Source organism: Piliocolobus tephrosceles, chromosome 16 (genome assembly GCF_002776525.5).
Source record: "Piliocolobus tephrosceles isolate RC106 chromosome 16, ASM277652v3, whole genome shotgun sequence".
Taxonomy (NCBI): domain Eukaryota; kingdom Metazoa; phylum Chordata; class Mammalia; order Primates; family Cercopithecidae; genus Piliocolobus; species Piliocolobus tephrosceles.
Genome location: NC_045449.1, coordinates 37711299 through 37735843, shown reverse-complemented (window position 1 = coordinate 37735843; position 24545 = coordinate 37711299). Strand labels below are relative to the sequence as shown.

The following is a 24545-nucleotide window of genomic DNA, read 5'->3' as shown; positions in this document are numbered from 1 at the left end:
TTTTAAAATTTATGTTGTTTCCTTCTTTTCTAATTTCTACTCTGCTTTTAGTGAGGTTTGGGGAAAGGGCAGTATGTAATGAACACGTTCACTCTTGTATATTTAACTGGAAGTCCCAGCAGCATTATTTCCAAGCAGCCAAACTCATGTTCAAGTCAGAAAAAAAGAATGATTTTGCTGTGTTCTGCAAGGAATAACCATTACCAACACAAGCTTGAAACTGGCATGAACGCTTGTGTCAATCAGCTGTTCCTATGTAATCATAGCCAAAGACACGCTGGCCGTCCGTCATGGGCCACCTGCCCAGGTTTCTATGCCTAACAGCAGTCATATGGACCATATTCTCATCTCCAGTGACATGTCTGTCAGCAGTCTGGTGGTGATGCCAACAACCTCAGCTTCCCTTCATTACATAGAAGATGAGAGCGACAATAGTGATTATGTAGTCCAGCTCCGCGCAATATTATTTGCTAAGGCTGTTATAGGAATTATAGGAAGTCTACTACCTTTATTACGGCAAGCTCCATGTTATAAGCAGAAGACCTGAACAGAGGCAATGAATTATTTGCTTACTACTGTAGCTGCAGAGTCTGATGCATAGTAGTGCCCCCAATAAATATTTGTCCAATTAATGAATGTCTGTTTTCCCAGGTACTCACTTTTTGAGCAATTCATTTCACTTCTCAGCCTCAGTTTCTTCTTCTGAATAATGAGGATGATAATCATACCCGTCCCTACACCCATTTTTGTAAACCAACATACACAATGTAGAAAAAAACTTTTCCAGAATGCTAGCAGCGGTTATATAGAAGTGAAGAGATGATATGGGTGGGGTTTTGCTCTTTTTTTTTTCTATTCTCCAGATTTTCTGTAATGTGCTTATAATAATTTTATAATGAAAAAAATTAATGGAATATGTAGACTTACAGGGAATGCTTTAGCAGCACTGAGAATTGTATGAATATCAGAAGGCAATTGCGGGAGTAGGGAGAAGGGCAAAGGAGCTGATGACATGTCTTTTTATCCTACCTTAAAATAAATCAAAAATTTCCAAGCGAAGAGTATCAACAGAAAACCGAGGTGGTCTCCTCTGCAGTTATAAATACTACTTATCTCCAGCATTTTTGAGGAGTTGTTCATTGAGTTAACCACTGGCATCTCAAGATACAAGAGCTTTTTTTTTTTTTTTTTTTTCATACGGAGTCTCACTCTATCGCCCAGGCTGGAGTGCACTGGCGCGATCTCGGTTCACTGCAACCTCTGCCTCCTGGGTTCAAGTGATTATCCTGCTTCAGCCTCCTGAGTAGCTGTGATTACAGACGCATGCCACCACGCCCGGCTAATTTGTGTATTTTTAGTAGAGACAGGGTTTCACCATGTTGGTCAGGCTGGTCTTGAACTCCTGACCTCGTGATCTGCCCCCCTCAGATTCCCAAAGTGCTGGGATTACCAGTGAGAGCCACTGCGCCCAGCCACAAGAGCTTCTTATAGGCATGAACGAGCAGAATCCCTACATGAACCTGAGGATAAGTGACACTAAAGGGATGGGGGAGGGGAAGGCAGGAAGGTAGGAAGACGGAATTGGGAGTGTTGATCTGCCCAGTGGAATTTATACTGTATTTTTTAAAATACATTCCAGAAAGTACAAAATTACAAACCACAGGCCGCAAGCAGTCAGTCTCAAGGAGCCTGAAACACCTGTTCCATTCCTCAAACAAGTTTGTGAAGACCTTAAAACGGTGGGTTCTATGTAGTTTTTTCAGGAAATCTTAACTTTTCAAGAATGCACTGGTTTTGGTTCTGCGTGGAAACTTGGTAGAAATTTCTTTTTTGTGTTCACAAGAATAAAGTTCACTTTTCTCTTGAGAATTTGTGCAAGACAGTAATTTTCTCTCTGAGTTGTAACTAGTGAACTTGTGATGCTTAGCAGGAGTGTGTTCCTAGGTATATTTTAAATTCATCTTTTATCACGTCCAAAACAAGTATTTTTCCAAGATGGTTGAGGACAATACTTTTATTTTCCTTTTTCTTTTTAGGGGACTCTACGTAGCCGTTATATTTTATTATAAAGACAATATCTTAGTCACCAGTGAAGACCAAGTACCAATTGTTGAAATAGATGACTCTCACACCAGTTCTATTACACCAGATTTTCTGTGGTTCACGAAGGTATACTAAGTTCTGATTTCATTTTTCTCTACTTTGTACCAATGTTGCCGCACACAAATCTCTGAAACATTAGTTGAGGGGTCTCCAGTGATCAAAGTTTTGGAGTAGAAATAAAGTATCTCAAAGGTCCTTTTCAGCCCTAGTATGCCCTATGTCATATAAAAAAAGCACCAAAGTAACGTGTACACTACATTTTCAAAGCAAAGAGGCTTGCATCCCATCACAATGTGTCTCCACTGTTCTGAGTTATGGGATCATTTGGCAAAGACTAAAATGTGGATCTGACCGTTTCGTTAGCATTCAGATCTTTTTCCAATTGGACAGAGATCAAAAAGTTGTTTCGTGTGTGTCTGAAAATGGACTGGAGAATAAACATCAGGGGTCAGATTTCTTTCTCCCTGCTTTGCTTTGATGCCACAACCTAAATCATGTACTGGCTTGGACGATGACATGACTGTGTGCCTTCTTTTGCAGCTGTCTTGTATGTGGGAAGATATAAGGTGGCTGAGACAAAGCGTTCCAGTATCCTCATCCTCATCCACAGTGCTGCAAACTCGGCAGAAGATGCTTTCAGCAACAGCACAGCTACAGGTAAGGGACCAGGTTTCAACCCAGGCCCCCAAGGAAAATATTTTGAACGTGGAAAATTCAGTTACCAGTCCCTTCTAGAAAGGGAAAGGTGGGCTCCCTTCTCTTTCAGACCCCTAAGAATATGAAGTTTTCTTGAACAGCCGGAGTTACATCCCTGTAGGTATGCAGGTTTCATGTAGCAAAACTACCTTCAGCAATCTCCTCCAAGTGAGTCTCTCTTGAACAGTGTATAGGAGTAACTCATTAAACAAGGAGTAAGGAGACTTGAGTTCTAGATTTGATATTAATCAGCCAACTCATTTCTCCTCTCTGGGCCCCAATTTCATCACCTGCAAAATAAGAGAAGTTTAATGAGATCACTTGAAGGACTGCTGCTGCTCTGGTGTCCTATGCATTAATGGGTATATGGAGATGGAAAAAAGAGACGAGCAGATATTTTGAGCAGTTTCTTGGTGTGATGATTTTGGTAAAGCACAGACATTTTTGCTTACTTATAAAAAAAAAAAAAAACAAGCAAACAGAAAGCAACTCTTAAAAGATTATCTTTAAGCCTGAATTTATTTATCCTTCCATATTCTCAATCACATCAGATCAAGTCCCCAATCTTTGTAGGTTACAGAGCTCCTCCTAGAAGTAACATTAAATTCTAACCAAGATTTTCTGAGTTTTCGTCTTACTGTTTTCTAGTATTAAGTGAATTTGTAGATCTTAGCACAGAAAAAAATAGCTGCTACATGGTATTGGGGCCATTAAGAGATCACTGAGCCTTTATCAGTAATGGGTATCTACCTACAAATCTGCAGTTACATCAACCCCAGAAATATGCATAGCAGGAATCTATATAAGCTGTGTTTGGCCAGGTCATGTAAGTCACAGCATAAAAATAGGGTCATAATAACAAAAGAAAAAATTCTATGGCTTTGTCCCCCACCTGCAATTATAGGAATGTCATTTCTTGAACCCTCACAATAATAATTCAACTTCCTGCAATATTTTGTTGCTATTACGGTTAATTCCGAAATTTAAATTTTGCTCCTCTGTGATATATTCTATTACACAGGTTGCTTGCTGCTTTGTATGATCGGTGAGATTTTAGCAAACAGAGCTGTTCATTTCAACTCACTCGGGGTTTTTTTGGGTTGGGGATGGGGTGGAGTCTCTCTCTGTTGCCCAGGCTGGAGTGCAATGGCATGATCTCGGCTCACTGCAACCTCTGCCTCCTGGGTTGAAGCAATTCTCCTGCCTCAGCCTCCCGAGTAGCTAGGATTATAGGCACCCACCACCACACCTGGCTAATTTTTGTATTTTTACTAGAGACAGGGTTTTACCATGTGGGCCAGGCTGGTCTCGAACTCCTGACCTCAGGTAATCCACCCGCCTTGGCCTCCAAAGTGCTGGGAGTACAGGCGTGAGTCACCGTGCCTGGCCTCAACTCACTCTTGATTGCTAATCTTCTCTACCAGCTCAAAAAGCAGTTCTTGGAGCAGACCATGATGACTGCTGAGTTCAAAGTGCCTCCTCCTTTCATCACTGACCCACTTGAGTTGGCCCATGCCACTGCACCTCACACTACTCTTTCTTTAGGATAAAATACATTCCCAAGAGCCTCAGACTCCTTAGTGGAACCTCCCATCACCCTACTATACAGTCCAGACATGCCTGGATCACAGAGTGGAAAACCTTAGAATTTCAAGGGGAGCTCTTTATTATGTGTTTATTGGAGGTTTCTTAGAACTTTAATCTGATATCAGCAATATGAGAAGGATCAGGCTGTTACAAGTCAGTGCAGTCAGATGCTGAGTGATGCAATGATGGCCAGTGTGACCCTACTCAACTACTCCCATTACAATACTTTTGGACTTCCTCAGCTTTCAAATCTATAGACCTCACCACTTTTCATAATGCATCAGCCCACTTCTGAAGTCATTTCTTTCCTTGACTAGCTTAGATTCCTTAGCCCATCTTAATCACTTCCTTGAAAATATTCTATTTTTTTCCCTCTATATTATTTATTTGGAAAAATCCCACGCCTGGATGAATCCAACATGTCTAAAGTAGTTACACATTGCCACATTAAAAATAATCACAAAAAAGGGCTGTCTGGTTTTATGTTAAATTCATGACTACAATTCTCACATGTAATGTTACCTAGTGGTCCAATTTCCTTTCTCTACTAAATTTGCTTTCTCACACTGTAAAGCAACTATTTTAAAACCTTCCCCCAGCACTTTGGGAAGCTGGCAGGTGGATCACTTGAGCTTAGGAGTTTCAGACCAGCTGGGCAACACGGCAAAACCCCATCTCTAGCAAAAATACAAAAATTAGCTGGACATGGTGATGCACATCTGCAGTCCTGGCTACTCAGGAAGCTGACGTGGGAGGATCACTTGAGCCTGAGAGGCAGAGGTTGCCGTGAGCTGAGATCGTGCCACTGCACTCCAGCCTGGGTGACAGAGTAAGACCCTGTCTCAATAAAATAAAATAATAAAATAAAACCTTCTTCATTCTCCCACATCCCTTCTCCTTCCCCACACTCTCCTTCACATCTCAGGTGATGATTTCACTGTATAATTCATCAAGGAAAAAAAAAAGGAAATTAATGATTTTTTCTGCCAAATTTATAAACCTCCTCGCACAGACCTAATCTTCTTTTTTTTTTCTTTTTATTTCAGAAGATAAAATCTCACATTTTCTGACATAAGTTCATTCCTCCACATGTGCTCTGGGTCCCATCTCTTCCCTCTCATTTTTATTTTAAAATACTCAAGTCTTTCCAGTTAAATCTCCCCCTAAATTCCTCCCATAGCCCCACATGCCCCTTCAGCTACCAAACTATTCTCTTCCTTACACCCAAACTTCTTGGAAGAGTTACCTACATCCTCTTTCTCCACTGACATCTTCATTTCCTATTGGTTCTCAACCCTCTCTCTGACTTTTGCTACCGTAATGCATATAAAACTGGTCTTTAAGGGCATCAGAAATCAGAGGCAGATGATGCTGCCAAAATGGAGCTTCAGGACGCTTCACTTGCATGAGCTATGAGCGCGGGACCCCTGTGAGTGTGAAACCCACAGTGTTTTAGGGAAGGGAAGCTGAATTGCAGTCAGGAAGCATTTCTTGCAAACTACCTAAAGAAATTTCAGGGGGAAAGGGGACCCAGAATTCCAAACACTCTAGTATTTGCTGGAGAGAAGGAGATTTCTTTAATCATTCTAGATAAAGATTCACTTTTATACCTAGTTTCATTTTTGTAATTTTGTATTCTTTGTCTTAAAGAGTGCCTCAAAATTGTATGGTTCAGGCCCCCACAAAACCTAGATCTAGTCTTGCCAATGACTTCAGTTTCACTAAGCAACATTTTATACCCTTGGTTCCATACTCCTTGTGTAGACTGGCATATCCCTTGGCTTCCACAGTTTCACATTCTCCTGATTTTCTTCTGACTTGCTGGTCTTTCTCAGTATCCTTTGCTAGTTTTCAAGCTGTTTCTTTTGCTTGGAATCCCCTTCTTTCCTCACTTTGCCTTACTAATTCCTACATATCCTCCAGGTTTCAGCTTAATTTTTATACTTCCTTAAAGAGCCTTTCTCTGATCCCTTGATTAAGTGAATCACTCTCATAGCACCTCGTATTCTACATTTAGGAAAGTGATCAGAATCCCAGAGTTTATTATTTGTATTATTATCTGTTTAGTGATCCACTTGGACTGTGAGTTCCTCAGCTCAGCGAATGTGTCTGTCTTGGCTACCACTATATCCCCAATGCCTGGCATGTGGTAGACACTCAGTAAGTACAGGTTGGATAAATAAATATATCTGTCAATCCAAACCCATGTACCCCGGTGCTCACACTTGAGGGAAACTTTATCTAGCCAAAGGGAAAAGGGATCACAGAAATGTTTTGTAGCATAGTTACCACCTGGATGGATAGCTCTCTGGTCCTGCACTATGACCAGAGAGCCTCATAGTCTTCAATAAATGGTCACCTTCACAGTGCCTCCATCAAGGCCTGAGTACTATATGCATGTCCTCCTCTCCAAGTTTCCATATGCCTAGTTCAACAATAAAAGTTGCTTTCATCACTTTTTTTGGTAGGACCTATTGCCCAAACTATTTACTAATCTCTACAAAGAAAATGTCTGGAAATACTGAAGGCACCTTTTGTTGGGGAGGGAGGTAAGAGAGGTGGAAGGGAGGTATAAGGTACAGAAAAACTTCTGAAGGGAAAGAAAAAGAAATTTGAGGATTGACACATAGTTAATTTGTTAGATCACTCTACTAATTTAAAATATTTTACAATGTGGCCGGGCGCGGTGGCTCACGCTTGTAATCCCAGCACTTTGGGAGGCCAAGGCGGGCGGATCACCTGTGGTCAGGAGTTCAAGACCAGCCTGACCAACACGGAGAAACTCCATCTCTACTAAAAATACAAAATTAACTGGATGTGGTGGTGCATGCCTGTAATCCCTGCTACTCAGGAGGCTGAGGCAGGAGAATCGCTTGAACCCAGGAGGCGGAGGTTGTGGTGAGCTGAGATCATACCATTGCACTCCAGCCTGGGCAACAAGAACGAAACTCTGTCTCAAAAATAAAATAAAATAAAATAAAATTAAATTAAATTAAATTAAAATAAAATAAAATAAAATTAAATTAAATTAAATAAATAAACTACGATGTTCTGAGGAAAGTAAAAATGCATTATACATAGTTTGATTGGCATCAACCAAAAATAAATTCTATTGATTTTCCTCTGGGGCATCTCATTTTACTCTCCTCTCCTTTCCAGTTTTGTATACTACTGCCTGAATACTCCAATTAGGTCAAAAGCCTCCAAAATCATCCCTCTGCTACCAATCTTAACACCCTCCAATCCACTCTCCATACTTTGGCCAGAGTAGCCAATCTAAAAGATTCTGACCAAGGCATTCTCTGACTTAGACTCCTCCAATTGTGGCTCAGACATTTTATCACGGCGCGCAAAGGCCTCAGTCATGATCTTTCTCCCCCTCATCTGCACTCATAGTCACTGGGCTAGTCACTGTGTCCAAGTCAGGAGACGTACCTTTATCACAGTGCATATCAAGCACTGTGCAATCTGCACCTTATTTTCTGGGTTTCTGCTCTCTAGTGAGCTCCTTTAATATGTAATAGTAAATAATAATAGTGAAGTGACTACTTTCATTTATTTAACAGAATAGGTGCCAGGCACTGTGTTGAGTGCTTTATAAACTTTAATCTCATTTAATCTTTTCCGCAACCTAATGAGAAAGTACTATGATTGGTATTCTTTTAACAGATCACAACGCTAGGGCCTAGAAAGGCTTATTTGTGCCAAGGTTACACAGATAGGAAGTAGCAGATTGTAGATTCAAATCCAGATTTATTTAACTCCAAAGCCTGCATTCTTTCCAGTACTTCATCATCTTACTGTGTAGTAATTTGCAAAATTTTAAAGAGAAAAAATTATATTATGGTAAAAAAGAAAAAGAAGTCTATTCTTAATTAAAATTACCTAGGCAGGAGGAGAGATAAGTATCTTAACATTTGGGAAACAAAAATTAAGATGAGAAATCTGTAAGTGACCAAGAGCCCATTATATTGTTCTTCTTTCTCTTAGGAAAATGATACAGGGCCCCAAGAGGGAGAAGTGTACATTGCTCTTGCATTGAAAGGTATCTAAACTACTTATCCCCCAAAGACAGTAAAACTCTGACACTGCAGGTTGTGCTAAACTTTCCTCCTCCATAGCTTTTAGAAATGAGTGTTAGTGAGTAAGAGGTAAGTAACAATGTATGAATACTGTGTTCTTTACATTTGTTAAGGGGGAAAAAAGATTTTCCCAAAATTTTGCTCTTCTTTTTCAGGCCTCCTTATCCCAACTCTGGACTTCCTTCACCTTCCCATGTCCGTGCCGCCCCAAACTGAACAAAGGCCTCTAAATATTGTGCCTCTGCCTAGGGCTTATTGACAGCCCTGTGATTTGTCCTGGTTATAACCTAGATGCATTCCTGTTAGCCATCAGGTGGCTCTTATAGGACCATCAGGAGCCCCAGATCACCTAACTTTGATTATGACCTGTATTAACATGGTCTATTTTTCCTCTAGGCCCTAAAGAACCCTGAATTCTCCCTCATGGAAGATGGTTGCAATTTATTTGCACAATAATATTCTACTTTTAAATTGGGCTCTCCCCAAAGCCAGCTATCTAACCTAATTTGATGTTAATAAAAAATTTCAAGAAGACTTCTAGTGCTTTCTTATTCAACTCCTTAGAAAACCTATCTACAGCTGATAGTGAACCACTGATAATAACTGTTTAAGTGAAAAGACCACCGTAATCAATGTCTACCCATCAGCTTTGGTCCAAAGTGAATCACATTTTCCAGCCTCTTAATGATAATACAAAATGTCAGTTAAGTCAACAAAAAGTGACTGAGTTCTTTCCATGTTGCAGGCACTGTGCAAGGGACACAGAGACACAAAGATGAAACAACTATGAATTCATAACGTGAACTCATACACTAATACATGCAGTAAAGCCAGAGACATGCTAAGATGGAAGTTTGTACAGGAAACAGTAAGGGACAAAAGAGGGATGGTAACGTCTACCTTAGAGAGTTGGAAAAGTCTTCCCAGAGGAGTTGAAATCTGGGATGGGTCTTGAAAAGGAGTAGATGTAAGCCTGGGTGGGATTCCAATTAGAGCAGTAAAGAAAGCCCCCACCCTACATTGTATCAAGCTTGAGAGTTTGCAAACTACTTTTTCATGAGTTGCTTGATTTAACCCCTCAAACACTCACTGAGATAAGGATTAGCATAACAGCTGTCTGAGCTGTAAAGACTCTTACTTTTAGATGATGATACTCAGGACCAGAGAGGGTAAATAATTTTTCGGAAGTCCAACAGTTAATAAGTGGTAGCCAACCCTGAAATTCAATACCAAATATAAGTAAAGGCTTAATAGCAATGGTAGGCTGGAGCCAACTTGCACTGGCCCAAGAGAGCCAACTGTTAAATATTCAGGGATTTTGAAAGCCGGTTGTCAAACTCTGGGTAGTTTGAAATCCCACTACAGCAAAAGTATTTACACCACTGAAACTGGCATATGCTACAAATCAGGCCTTTCTTTTCTTTCTTTTTTTCCTTTTTGGCTAGCCAGTTTACCAATATCACACTGCTGATTAGTACCCCACAGGGCTGGACTCAAAGCCACACCCACTTCTCTATGATTTAGAAGTCAAACGGTGGAGAGAAAAAATATGACTGAGTGATTAGGCCATTGCAAAAAAATCATCATCTTGCTAAATGAATTTTTATGTCAAAAATTACTTATGAAATTCCTGGCCGGGCGCGGTGGCTCAAGCTTGTAATCCCAGCACTTTGGGAGGCCGAGATGGGCGGATCACGAGGTCAGGAGATCGAGACCATCCTGGCTAACACCGTGAAACCCCGTCTCTACTAAAAAATACAAAAAAAACCCTAGCCGGCGAGGTGGCGGGCGCCTGTAGTCCCAGCTACTTGGAGGCTGAGGCAGGAGAATGGCGTAAACCCGGGAGGCGGAGCTTGCAGTGAGCTGAGAACCAGCCACTGCACTCCAGCCCGGGTGACAGAGCGAGACTCCGTCTCAAAAAAAAAAAAAAAAGAAATTCCTTATTTGCCCTATGTCTGGTCTTTGTGAGGAAGAAGATAAGGTTTCAGACGCAGTCCCTACCTGTGAGGGAAAATTGCAGAGTTTTCATAGATGTAGATATTGACTTCCTGGCTCATTCATGTTTAGGTCGTCCTTGTCAGTTTTACAAATCCCAGTTCTATTTCTGTATTCATGCTAACAGGGCATCTCACCACCACTTATGTGAGCTCACAAAAGTAACAACTAGGAGCTCTAAGATGATTTATAATGTTTAGAAATCATAGATATTTAAAGCAACAGGGGATTTTATCCTATTCATCCAGTGTTCTACGTTAGAAATCTTCAAACCCTGCATATTTGTAAAACTCCTGTTTATTTTAGGAATAACCTGAGCCCCTCCACATTGAGTGTGTGGCATCTTTCCCTTCCTACCTTCCTAAAAGTATTGTCTGCCTCAGGTGACCCAGTTTATAAGCAATTTTAACAGGTTTTTAAATAAACAGAAGCCCCTGAAATACAGATAAGTCAAACCAGGCCACTTTCCCAATTAAAGTATCTTGAAGGGAATGTGCAGTCATTTGGGGACCTGTACAATGTGCTACATTGTCAATTCACTTCTTCATTTTAAACAACCCCACCTCATACCAGCTTGCTGCAGATCTCTTGAGAACTCCACAGAAGCATACTTTAAATATCAGACATTTTTCTTTAAAACATCTGGGATTCTCTTCAAGTGCTGGTAACTGAGGTTTATGTACTGGTGTGTCTATGTGGGTAAGAAATATTTACAGATACTGAATTTGCTTTTTTAAAAAAAACATAATTTTTGTGTGTCTTGCTGTAATCTTTGCAGGCTCTGCAATCTTTACAAATGTCTTTGTAAAGACATTTTCTTTGAGCTTCTGTGAAGTACATTTCTATGATGCCATATATTCTAGGTTTAAGTGCCAAAAAAAAAGAGAGAGAGAGAGCAAACAGCTTATCAGCAATCAGATAATTATTCACAGTGTCTTTTGTTGCTGTTGTGCTACTTTGTTAGCATAACACCCTCTATGCTACCAGTAATCCATTTGTTTCCAGAATTTACTTGGGACACACAACTTGGGAAGAGTTTACTATGAACCCATTAAAGATCGACATGGAAACATACTCATAGTCACCATCAGGGAGGTGGAGATGCTTTATTCATTTTTTAATGGCAAATGGATGCAGATCTCAAAGCTGCAAAGCCAGAGAAAGTCTCTATCAACACCTGAGGAGCCAACAGCGTTAGACATTTTACTGATAACCATCCAGGTACGTAGTTTTTTTCTTAATTCCCTGGTACATTTAAGGTTCCAAACACAATTATTGAAGGTCTAGTGAAATATAGCAAGAGCCATTTACATATGTAATGATGGAGTGGAGAGGGTCCAGAGACATGTTGTCGCAAATGCAGCTTATTTTTTATTTATCACTCTCTAGATCTGGAATTCATTCGGCAATACAAATCGTGGGCACCCAATAAAGCATTTTCATGCCCTGGCCAATGAGCCAAAAAGAAACATTGAGGCCAGGCGCAGTGGCTCATGACTGTAATCCCAACACTTTGGGACCGAGGTGCATGGATCACCTGAGGTCAGTAGTTCAAGACCAGCCTGGCCAACATGGTGAAACCCCATCTCTACTAAAAATACAAAAAAAAAAAAAAAAAAAAAAAGCTGGGTATGTTGGTGCATGCTTATAATCTCAGCTACTTGGGAGGCTGAGGCAGGAGAATCACGTGAACCTGGGAGGTGGGTTGCAGTAAGCCAAGATCATGCCACTGCCCTCTAGCCTGGGCAACAGAGTAAGACTCCATCTCAAAAAAAAAAGAAAAGAAAAGAAAAGAAAAGAAAAAGTAAAGAAACATTGAGACAAATAATTGAGTAGGGGATAGGGAAACTCTAGATAGTGTAATCAAAACATTAAACCAATATCTGAACGAACTGTAATAATAATACATTTCTAAATTATATATATGTGTATGTGTGTGTATTTGTGTGTGTGTGTACATGCGTGTGTATGTACAAAAACACCCTCACACATATTTACTCCTGCATATTCCTTACAATACTCCCTTGGGACAGACAGGCATGATTAAGTCCATTTTAGGAATGAAATAACTAGAGGCCGGGCACAGTGGCTCACACCTGTAATTCTAGCACTTTGGGAGGCCAAGGCAGGCAGGTCACCTGAGGTCAAGGGGTTCAAGACCAGCCTGGCCAACATGGTGAAACCCCATCTCTACTACAAATATAATAATTAGCCAGTTATGATGGCAGCTGCCTGTAATCCCAGCTACTCAGGAGGCCAAGGCAGAATTGCTTGAACCTGGGAGGCAGAGGTTGCAGTGAGCCAAGATTACACTACTGCACTCCAGCCTGGGTGACAGAGTGAGATTCCATCTAAAAAAGAAAAGAAAAGAATAGAAAGAGGGAGGGAGGGAGGTTGAGAGAGAGAGAGAAAAGAAAAGAAAAGAAAAGAACAGAACTAGACCTCAAAGAGGTTGAATGACATAGGGCTACACACAGAGGCAATTTAGTGAAGCTAATGAAGCTTTGATGTCCTTCAGCCTTCACTTGTACAAGCCCTTTCCAGGTCCTCTCAGGGATCATAGCAATTTTGCATTCATGACTTTCTGTTGTTTTCCTTAAAAAACACACCGGAAACTATATCCACTTGCGTCTCCACAAAACTTGATTTTGTCCCTTGGCACACAGCTAGAAAATGGCAAAGCTGAGGCTTCAGTTCTATCTTCGGATTGGAAGCAGGCTTCTTTCTGCTACATTATATCACATTCTGAAGTAGAAGTCAGGATTTTAGTGAGTGGGGGACAGGAGATGAAATAAAGGATAAAAGACTTACTTGAATACTGAATATCCACCAAAATTCAAAATCCAGGTAGCTTGCATGCAGCCGTTGGCCTGGATGGTGGAATTGGGACACCAACCCATGTATGCTCCTGAGTCCAGCACGTTCTCTCGGCCTCACACCTTTTTTGTGAACATGGGCTTCAAACTGTTTCTTGCTTGCTTTCTTTCCTTGTTTTTGTTTTTTGTATTTTGTTTTTTTTAACCAGGTGATAGGAATGAATTGTATAGGACACTTCGGTTAGGTAGAAAAGCTGTCAGAAACATCTACACTGAGGCCCACACAAGCAGTGGCATACCCACAGATAGCCAACCTGGAGTAAGGGAGAAGGAAGGACCTAGTTGCACAGAAACAACCCAAATCTGAGCTTCCATACCAGGAGCCATTTGTGGTCACCCTAAACAGCTAACTTAGTTTCTAAGTTACTTTCATTCCCTGCCAAGGGGTGGCAAGTACAATAATCTCATTTTTTCATTACTCACACTGGCCCAAACCAGGACAAAGGCCAGTGCAGCAAAGGTAAGCTAATTGGTCAAAGCCAATACCTCTGGATTTAATTTTGTGGAATCTGGGTTCTCAGGGAATTGACAGAGAGTATGGGCTTGTGTGAAGCAGGTGGGGGCAGGGAACACAGACACATTTGAGGCTCCCCTCTTCACCTTTTATAAGCAAGTGCTAAAAGAAACATTTAAAAAATCATAATAAATTGAGCTTTTACAGGGTGACTAATACACTAATCCCCTGTAGGGATAAACTAGGGTCTGGGCTACCTTTGCTCCTAGAAACACAGCACAGGCCTCAGCATGATATAATACCTGGTTTCTCCTAGACTTATTACATTAAAAATGTGTTACAGGTGCAGAAAAATTCCAATCTGGTGAAAGGTTGTTAGAGAAGGAAACCAAAAATAGAGGCAGGATCGGGTTTCCACATAGATCCAAGTGGAAAATTTACCCCCGCTGACTGGCACATTCCCACCTGATGTCATTCCCCCCCACCCCCCGCCCCTCACTTCTCCTTCCCCTACTTCTTCTCTCTCCCCTCCTTCCCATACAAGTCTCACACTAGAGAGGAAATGGGAAATAAAACTACGAGGGATAGTATCCAATCCCTCCTAGACTTAAGATTTAATTATGTCAGGAGTTGGCCCCACCAATTCAACATAAAGGGAGAGATAGGTCTTGGTGGTACCCAAAGCAGACTGGCAATTCCCACAATAACAGGCCACAGACCACTCTCTTTTCTCAGGGGTAGTGGAGTGATGACCACCAGGCCTTCTCCTTGGAAGCCTGGGCTTATTTCTGCTACATCACATCACATTCTGTGCACCGCTTTGAAATCGGGATGACTGGGTGTGATACCCACTCCACCCTTTCTGGTTATGTGTCCAGGGCATTATTTAACTTCTCATCCCTCACATTTCCTCCTCTGCATAAAAACCTACTTCATAGGGTTCTAATGAAAATAAGTGAGTTAGTACATAAATGATTAAAAGAGTAGCACAAAATAGTGCTCAATAAATATTAGTGAGTTTTATTAAGTCTCAGAAATTTTTTTTTCATTTTTGTTTTAATTTAATTTTAAGTTCCAGGGTACAAGTACAGGATATGCTAGTTTGTTGCAAGGTGTGCCATTGTGATCTGCTGCACCTATCAATCCATCACCTAGATATTAAGCCCAGCATAAGTTAGCTATTTTTCCTGATGCCATGATGCTCTCCCTCTCCTTGTCCCTACCAACAGGCCCCAGTGTGGGTTGTTCCCCTCCCTGTACCCATGTGTTCTCATTGTTCAGCTCCCACTTATAAGTGAGAACACATAGTATTTGGTTTTCTGTTCCTGCATTAGTTTGCTGAGGATAACGGCTTCCAGCTCCATCCATGTCCCTGCAAAGGACATGATCTCGTTTCTTTTTATGGCTGCATAGTATTCCATGGTGTATATGCACCACATTTCTTTATCCAGTCTTTCATTGATGGACATTTGACTTGATTCCATGTCTTTGTAATGGTAAATAGTGCTGCAGTGAACATATGTGTGCATGTGTCTTTATAATAAAATGATTTATATTCTTTTGGGTATATGCCCAGTAATGGGATTGCTGGGTAAGATAGTATTTCTGACTCTAGGTCTTTGAGGAATCGCCACACCATCTGCCACATTATTGGACTAATTTACATTTCCATCAACACTGTAAAAGCTTTCCTATTTCCCTGCAGCCTTGCCAGCATCTGTTGTTTCTTGACTTTTTATTAACAATAATCACCATTCATGTCTCAGAAAATTTCAAGCAATGCTAGGCTGCCCTCAAGACACACCCAGTCCACGGAGACCTCTGGTAATGGCCTAATCATCTCGTGGGGCATTTTATCACGTTTTCTACCTTTCCATCACAACTAAGGAAAAGCTGTATAAAACTAATGATCCACGATGGGGTTTTCAAAACAGGTAAGGGCTTTAACAAAATCTGGGCCCAGATTTTGTTAAAATCTATGAATCCCTAGGAACCCAGGGAAACTCCAGTGTCCAGCTCCCTCAAATTCCTGACCTTCTCAAATCCTAGGCCTTCAAAACAGGCCTCTCTCATTTATCTGTGAAAGAGCAAAAAAATCCTCCTCACCCTTGCCTGGGAAGGAAAAGAGTTATTGTGGACAAGAGTCCCTATGAGCAAACTAATCGGCAATGAGAGTATTTCCAACAGAAAGGCCCCTCTCAGATGCTAAGTTTCTCCGACCATTCTCTTCAGGGATCACTTTAGTTCTTGGAAGCCTCACATGCAAGCTTTTTCCTGAAGCTTAATCTCTCACATGTGTACTATATATTCAACTTTCTAACACTTTGTCACTTCTATGATATAATTTGATCCTCCTGCAAACCCAGTGAGGATGAGTGAGTCATTTTGTGTCCAGTTTGCATAAGAAGCCATGAATTTCAAGGAAGTACCTTGTCAAGGTCATATCAGCCAAAAGAGGGACCAAACCCACAACTTCTGACTCCTAGGCTGATGGCTTTCCCTTCCATCATGCTGCTATACACCCCTTCCCCCTCCTTTTCTCTGCATCCTTTGTGATCCTAGGGAAGCTGTGGTGAAGTGTGTCTTCTGTTCCTTCTCATCCCTGTTTTCCTTTTCTTCTCCTTAGGCATTCCTTGTCACCTCTAGGTATTCAGTCTCTTCTTCTTACACCCTAGGTGCCCAGGACCTCTTCTTGCTTTTTCTGCTTTTTTTCCAGCACATTCCTACTCTTTCTACTCCTAAGCAGCTCCAAACACAAAGATCAAAAGCTACAGGAATCAGAAAATTTGCTGGAAATGAGGCAATTGGGCTGGACTTAGGAAACAATTGGGTTCAAGTAAAAACTTGTTCACCAATGTTCATAGAAGCATTATTCACAATAGCTAAACAGTAGAAGTAAACTAGATGCCAAACAACAGACGAATAGGTAAACAAAATGTGGTATATCCATATAATGGAATACTATTCAGCCATTAAAATGAATAACATATGATCCATGCTACGACATGGCTGAACCTTGAAAATGTAATGCCGAGTGAAAGAAGCCAGACACAAAATGCTAAATGTTGTATGATTCCACTTATATGCTATGCCCAGAATAGGCAAAACCATACAGACAGAAAGTAGATTAGTGGTTTCAGGAACAGCAGGGGAAGAGATAGGGGAATGACAGCTAATGAATGTGTGGTTTCTTTCTAAAGTGATGAAAATGGTCTGGCATTAGACACTGGGTGATAGTTGCACAACTATGTGAATATGCTAAAACCACTGAATTATACACTTGAAGAGGGTGAATTTTATGGTATATGAATTATAGCTCAATTAAAATAAAAAGAAACAAGTGTAAGTAAAGACTGCATTAATCTTGTCCCCTTTAAAGAGAGCAGCTCTGATTCAGCCTCAGCTAATTACAATGGAAGAATGTGGTCCCAGGCTTGAAATTTTTCAGTTTTTTGAAGATAAGTTGAAAGTCAAAAATTTTGGTAAAGTCTTTTTATTTTTATAAGTTAGAAAATAATTCAGAAAATTAAATTATTTGCAGTCCATATAATCTTGGTCCTACAAAGACCACTAGCCACCATTTTGTCACCTCTACCATCGTGGATGGTTGAGCTTTCATACTCCATCCAAAAAAATAAAAGTGCTGTAGTTATTGAAAAAGTAACTACCTATTGTTCCTCTAACAAGCTCTCAGGATCTCTGATCAATGACGAGAAGGTGGATATACCCTTCCTAGTCACTGTGCAAGGACAGCATATTTTCTCCTGAAAGACAAGCCCCAGACCCCACTTCCTCTGGTCTTCTCGCTTCACATTTAATGAATATTTTTTTCAGTGTCAACTAGGTGCCAGGCACTCTTCTAGGTGCTACAGAAAAAAACAAATGAATAAGTCAAGGTCCCTACTCTCAAGGAGTTCAGTCAAAGGAAGACAGACAGTTTTGTAAACAAATCAAGGTAATACAAGACAGAATTAAACTAGAGCCTGATAGCAGTACAAACGGTGTACTATGGGGAACACAGACAAAGCAGCTATTAATTCTGCCTGAAAATAACAGGGAAGGCATTGCAGAAAAGGTGGCATTTGGCTGAGCCATGAGGGTAGTTAAGTTAACCAGATGGAAAAAAAGAAAGAGAGAGAAAGAACAAAAAGAAGGAGAGAAGGAAGAAATTAAATAGATGGAATTAAATTAAATTGAAAGCATGATAAAGAACTGAGGCAGAAACTGGAAGAGTGGCTTTCACCCTCCCTTAGGCCCACAATGGACCTTCCACAGCTTCTTATGGCCTCTATGATGTTGGGTGAGAAAAACTTGCTTACATAATTCTCTCACACTGAAATGTGAGTTCCATGAAGGGAAGGATCGTGTTTTATTCATCTCGGTATCATCAATATCCTAGCCACAATGACTGATACATAGTAGTGCTCAGTAAAAGTTGGTAGAATGAGTGAATTTGTGAAACAACAAATAATCAGAACAGAGAGATTAGGGCATGTATGGGGAAAGGAAAAAACAATCCATTTTGACTAGAGATAAGGAACACAAAAGGGCTATAGTGGAAATGGAGGTTATAAAAGCAGATTAGAGGTCAAATCAGGTAATATGTAGAACCACAGGCATTCAATTTGGTGTTCCAGGGCCTCTTTAGGCTGGGTGCAGTGGCTCACACCTACAATCCCAGCACTTTGGGAGGCTGAGGCGGGTAGATCACCTGAGGTCAGGAGTTCAAGACCAACCTGGGCAACATGGTGAAACCCCGTCTTTACTAAAACTACCAAAATTAGGTGGGCATGGTGGTGCATGCCTATAATCCCAGCTACTTGGGAAGCTGAGGCAGGAGAATCACTGGAACCCAGGAGGCAGAAGATCAAGCCACTGCACTCCAGCCTAGGCAACAGAGTGAGACTCCATCTCAAAAAAACAAACAACAAAAAAAAAAACACAGATGGCCTTTCTAACGTATCATAGATTATGTGGATGAGATAGCTTCTTTCCATTCCCACACATTTCTCAGGCTCCAAAACATTTTAAAGAAGGAAAAGTGACTACATAAAGGCAAGAAAACACAGAGTAGATGCTCAATGATAGTCTTTCAAAAAATTGAATGAAAGAGTGAATTACTTTATCCCAGAATGCTGTTGGTTTTTATATAACCACAGTGTACTTCTAACTCACATTCTATTTGTGTTCAGTTCTGACCCCCACATGTTTTTCTCTGATACTCTTACCTATCCTATATTTGTAATCTTGGGTGTAGGTCTTTACAAGCACATTTTCTTATTAAGTTTCAACCCTAATTATCATAGGCTTATTTTTCCAATGCATAGGGTCATTTAGAACTTTATTACTATTTTCCAGAAAGGCAAAACCATACCAAATTTGGGACCCACAAATTTGATGCACACATTCTTGATTTCTTTGTCCAGAATGTCAGTAAATAAGCTGAACAGACTGGTCCTCAGGACCAATAGGACCAATCCCTACTGGACCATCACTCAGTTAATATGTGTACTATTTATTCACCATCTCCATTATCTACAAATCTCCCACCCAGATATTCAGCTTGTTAAAAGCAATGTGGTCCAGATTCTATTTTTCCCATGTTATCCAGTGTAACAGATTACACTGGAGACTTCTCCCTGGTCTTGGAATCCTGTTCTATTGCTATAATAAATTAAGGTAATCTGTATGGTTTGCTCTTCACAGAACCATGCTGACTCCTCTTTAGTGTCTCCAGATTTCCTGGATGACTGCAAATTGATTGTTTGATGGTTCTTTCTCATTTCTCCTAAAGATCAATAAGTTGGCGGTCTTTAATTACTAGGGTCATTCTATGTTTCTCCCCTTCCTGTTTCAAAGACAGCCATATTTGTCCTTTTCTGGTCTTTAGGGACTTCTTCAGTTCTCCATGACTTCTTAAAAATAATGACCTGTGAGTCTGTAGCCACATCTGCTTGTTTAGCAAGTATCCCTAGGGTGCATATCATCAAATCAATGGATTTGAATACTTCCATTTTTCCTTCCCTCATTAATCATTTCTCTCCCTTTGATTAGTGTTCATTTCCCAAATTCTACCTTGACTGAATTTATTGTAGTGAACTACTTACTTGTGATCTAGGCTGAAGAGACAGGATAGAAGACATTAAAAAGTTCAGCCTTATCCATCCTGATACTAATAAGAATTCCTTCTTGATCATGAGATCAAATTTTTTTCTAGCCTGTTTTTTTTTTTTTTTTTTTTTTTTGGCCAAGTGATCTTTTTAAAAATTGTTTAGATTTTGCTTTTCTGTACATGCTCATTAGATGTTTCTCCCAGTTGTGACCATTCTTATTCTATCCCTCTTCTACTATTCCCTTATGTTCTGTTTAAGATATCTGGCCTAATTTTCCACATGTTGTGTACCTATTTTATACAGAAAAGCACTGCATACTAAGGACACAAAGCAATGAGAAACATAGCCTTACCATAATTTCACAGTACAGAAAAGTACTGGGTACTAAGGACAGAAAGCAACGAAAAACATAGCCTTACCATTAATTTCACAGTCCAGTTCAAGGAAATAACATGAAAGAAGAAAAATATAAGTACTCCTTCTACTGTATGCCAACATTGCCTCTATTATAAAACTGATTTCAATATATTGTGATCATCTGTTTACTTGTCCTTTTTGACCTCCTCAAAAGTAGGGATGACATCATATTCACCTGAAACCCCAATGTCTCACATGGTACCTGACACATTATACGGACTCAATATATGCTTGATAAAGGATGAGACAGAGGAGACAATACATAATAACATCTGTTAAATGTTGCAGATGGCTAATTCTACAGAGGAAAGATCACTCCTTCAGAGTATGATGGTCAAGGAAGATCCCATACTTTTCCATTCCATATAGAATTCTATAGACATTTCAATGTTTGTTTTCTCACCTTCCCTGAATTTAATGGTAGAGTTGATTCCCTTTACCTTACCCTTTCAAAAAAATATTTATTTTCATTAGTATTATTTTTAATTGACAAATTATATTTGAATATATTTGTGGGGTACAAAGTGATGTTTTGATATATGTATACAATGTAGAATGACTGAATCAAGCTAATTATAACATATCCATCACCTCACTTACTTATCATTTTTTTGTGGTAAGGCACTTGAACTTTACTCTCTTAGTTATTTAACCCTTGTTTTTTTGAAAACCAGGATATGCTCTAACCTACAGGAAACTTTCTCCTATAATAAGTGTACTAGTCCATTTTCACATTGCTATAAAGAACTACTTGAGACTGGATAATTTATGAAGAGGTTTCATTGAATCACAGCTCTGCAGACTTAACAGGAAGCATGCCTGAGAGGCTTCAGGAAACTTACAATTATGGCAGAAGGTGAAGGGGAAGCAAGCATGTCTTACCATGGCAGAGCAGGAGAAAGAGAGTGAGGCAGGAAGTGCCACACACTTTTAAACCATCAGATCTTGTAAGAACTCACTATCATGAGAACAGCAAGAGGGAAATCCACCCCCATGATCTAATTACCTCCCACCAGGCCCTTCCTCCAATTCAACATGAGATTTGGGTGGGGACACAAATCCAAACATATTAATAAGTTACCTGATTCACCACTCCTAACTTTGTGTCACAACCCCCACTGCCTAAATGTAAAAAGTTGTACCTACTGATATGGGGGGATGGTATCTGAATCTTGTAATTATTCATTATCTGAGTCCCTGCAGTTGTATAGAGAATCAAAAGTCACAACCCAAATAGATCACTGGAGAACTGACCACATAAAAAACAAGATTCCGGCCGGGCGCGGTGGCTCAAGCCTGTAATCCCAGCACTTTGGGAGGCCGAGACGGGCGGATCACGAGGTCAGGAGATCGAGACCATCCTGGCTAACACTGTGAAACCCCGTCTCTACTAAAAAATACAAAAAACTAGCCGGGCGAGGTGGTGGGCGCCTGTAGTCCCAGCTACTCGGGAGGCTGAGGCAGGAGAATGGTGTAAACCTGGGAGGCGGAGCTTGCAGTGAGCTGAGATCCGGCCACTGCACTCCAGCCTGGGGAACAGAGCGAGACTCCGTCTCAAAAAAAAAAAAAAAAAAAAAAACAAGATTCCATTTAAACATCCCTGTACTTAACTTGGTTGACACTTACTATTGAATCAACAGCTTTGTTCAGTCTCTGCCGCTTTTGGAATATTATGATGTGACAATATAATGCAAATTCAATGAAAATCCATTACAGGGAAAAATTTAAAATCTTGCAAAAGATACAGAATTCAGTGAAGCTGATGATGTAGAGACCTAATCAAATAACATGCAAAGTCACTGACAACTGAGAATCTAGAAGTGGTAGACCAGTTAAGGATTGCAAAACATAACACGAACAAGGATTTCATAAGAGTGTGACTTGAATATCAACATTTTGTAAAAGATGCCAGGAAAAAAAAATGTGAAGACTTCAAATAACTTTTACAAACATTATCTTCTTCATGGTTACATTTTAAAAGTCAAATATAAGTAGTAGCATTTTAGCTATCATACAATTTAGTTTTAAAAATTAAGTCAAAAAAGAACCAGTGGTTGAACCACTCTTTCTTCATTCTCAGAATTAGTGCGTAATTATAGCTACAACTTAAATGTTAACATAAAATTCAATAAACCTCTTGGCAGTACCTTTTTAATTTTCAAGGTAAGGAACCTACTTACTGTAAAATTTGGATTCTGTTTTAAATCCTTTTACTTAAACGACTTTTCCATTTTAACAATCCAGAAATTACAAAGCTTCCATAACTGTTATGTCAGCTTTTACACTTGCAAATATCTGTTTTCTCACAGCTAAACATTAAAATCGTCAAGGACAGAAATTATCAACTCTTATTTTTCTTTATTAGCTGCCTCCACCACCACCTGTTCCCAAACAGAACTCACACATCTACGCTGGCACAGAAATCTTAGGCAAATAAGCATATAGAATATATTAAAAACTGATTACTGGCCAAGAGGAGAATTCCCCTGAAGGTAACAGTAGCTGTGCCACCACTTCCCCAGCATTCATGGTATACCTGAGGTTTCTCACCTAATTACTTAGTGACAGCTCCTTTCATCCATGACCAGCCTGCCTTAGAAAGGAAAAGGTTTTGAGATTGCCCTTCAAGGTGTTTTCTTTTCTCTCTTTTTTTTTTTTTTGTTTTTTTTACTCTACAGGATGTTCTCTCCTATCACAAAAGGAGTCATCAGCGTCTCTCTCCTGGATTATATCTGGGTTACCTAAAGCTCTGTAGCTCTGTGGATCAAATCAAAGTTCTCGTTACCCAAAAGTTGCCCAACATTCTCTGCCACGTAAAGATCCGTGAAAACAATAACATTTCTAGGTAAGTGATCAGGAGTTAAGATTTTCCTTGTGATGAAACAGTGGCTCAAATGACCAACTTGATGTTCCAGAAGGAAACTGAAGTGTTACTTCCCAGTGCAGATTTTACGGTGAAGCGTCCTCAGGTGCCACACTGGAGCAGGGCAGAGCTTAGTTTTGGGTTTTTTTGTTTGTTTGTTTTGTTGTGTTTTGTTTTGTTGTTGTTGTTGTTGTTTGAGATGGAGTTTCACTCTTGCTACCCATGCTGGAGTACAATGGCACAATCTCAGCTCGCTGCAACCTCTGCCTCCCCGATTCAAATGATTCTCCTGCCTCAGCTTCCCAAGTAGCTGGGATTACAGGTGTGTGCCACCATGTCCAGCTAATTTTGTATTTTTAATAAAAACGGGGTTTCGCCATGTTGGTCAGGCTGGTCTCGAACTCCTGACCTCAGGTGATCCACCCGCCTCAGCCTCCCAACGTGCTGGGATTACAGGCGTGAGCCACCGTGCCCGGCCAGAGTTTAGTTTTAACGCTAGAATTAGGAGAGCTTGCCTGATGGTTGGTGGAAGGCGTGAGCCCATTAAAGAGGATACTGTCCTTTCACATTCCTCTCTGCATTACTCATGGTACAACCACTGATGTTCAGTTGGTTACTGAACAGCTGACCTTTTCTTTCAACATTGCTATTTCCAGGATATTTTCTGTATAATCTAAAACAGTCATGTTCTTTTTGTTTTCTGTTTTTATATATGGCCTATAGGAATGGGTTTTATAGAGCCAATGATTCCCCCTATCTTAAAATATCTCCTCACCCTCATTCTCCCTAACTCTAACCCTCTGGCCTGAGGACCTTGTGTGTTTTCTACAACCCTTATAATTCTCTATGGAAGAAAAGAAGTAACAAGGCCTGAGCTTCTGGAAACTTGCTCTACAGTTTGGCATTTGGTGAATTACCCTGTTAGCTTTGGGAAAGTTGCCCAATCTTGGTAATCTGGCTCAACTTTACAACCCTCATAGCAGGCCTCTGAAAGTCTGCTATAATGAACTGAATTGTGCTCAACATAAAAAAAGAAAGAGAAGAAAAGAAAAAAGGAAAGGAAGGAATAGACAAGAAAAAAAAAAAAAAAGAAATTATCCAGAATTCTTCAGACCTCAAAGGGCATAAACTAGATACTCCCAAAGAGTATAAACTAGATTCCAGTTACACTCATGGATTTGCTTAGCCAAAGGAGACTCTAATTTGGTCGTTTAAAATGTGATCCCTAAAGTGGCAAGACTTTATCAACCCTAATGTCTCACTAGGTTTCTTAAGTATTGCTTGATGACAATGGAGGAAATAGGAGGAGGAAGAGGAGGAGGAGGAGGAGGAGGAGGAGGAGGAGGAGGAGGAGGAGGA

General features: G+C 40.3%; 1 protein-coding gene and 1 long non-coding RNA gene across 3 annotated transcripts in view; one reads left to right on the top strand and one right to left on the bottom strand.

The window, feature by feature from the left end:
• ANKFN1 (ankyrin repeat and fibronectin type III domain containing 1) overlaps positions 1–24545 on the top strand; it is a 374035-nt gene that overhangs the window by 305238 nt on the left and 44252 nt on the right. For both annotated transcript variants that reach the window (XM_026456748.1, XM_023204555.1), the window contains 5 exons: positions 1640–1739; positions 2037–2169; positions 2644–2760; positions 11469–11684; positions 23002–23168. In XM_026456748.1, the coding sequence (XP_026312533.1) occupies positions 1640–1739; positions 2037–2169; positions 2644–2760; positions 11469–11684; positions 23002–23168 (733 nt within the window). The remainder of the gene's footprint in view (positions 1–1639; positions 1740–2036; positions 2170–2643; positions 2761–11468; positions 11685–23001; positions 23169–24545) is intronic.
• Positions 2464–24545, bottom strand: part of LOC111537607 — an 82009-nt gene continuing 59927 nt past the window's right edge. Inside the window, exon 6 of the long non-coding RNA XR_002730057.2 lies at positions 2464–3089. This is a non-coding gene — a long non-coding RNA (uncharacterized LOC111537607). The remainder of the gene's footprint in view (positions 3090–24545) is intronic.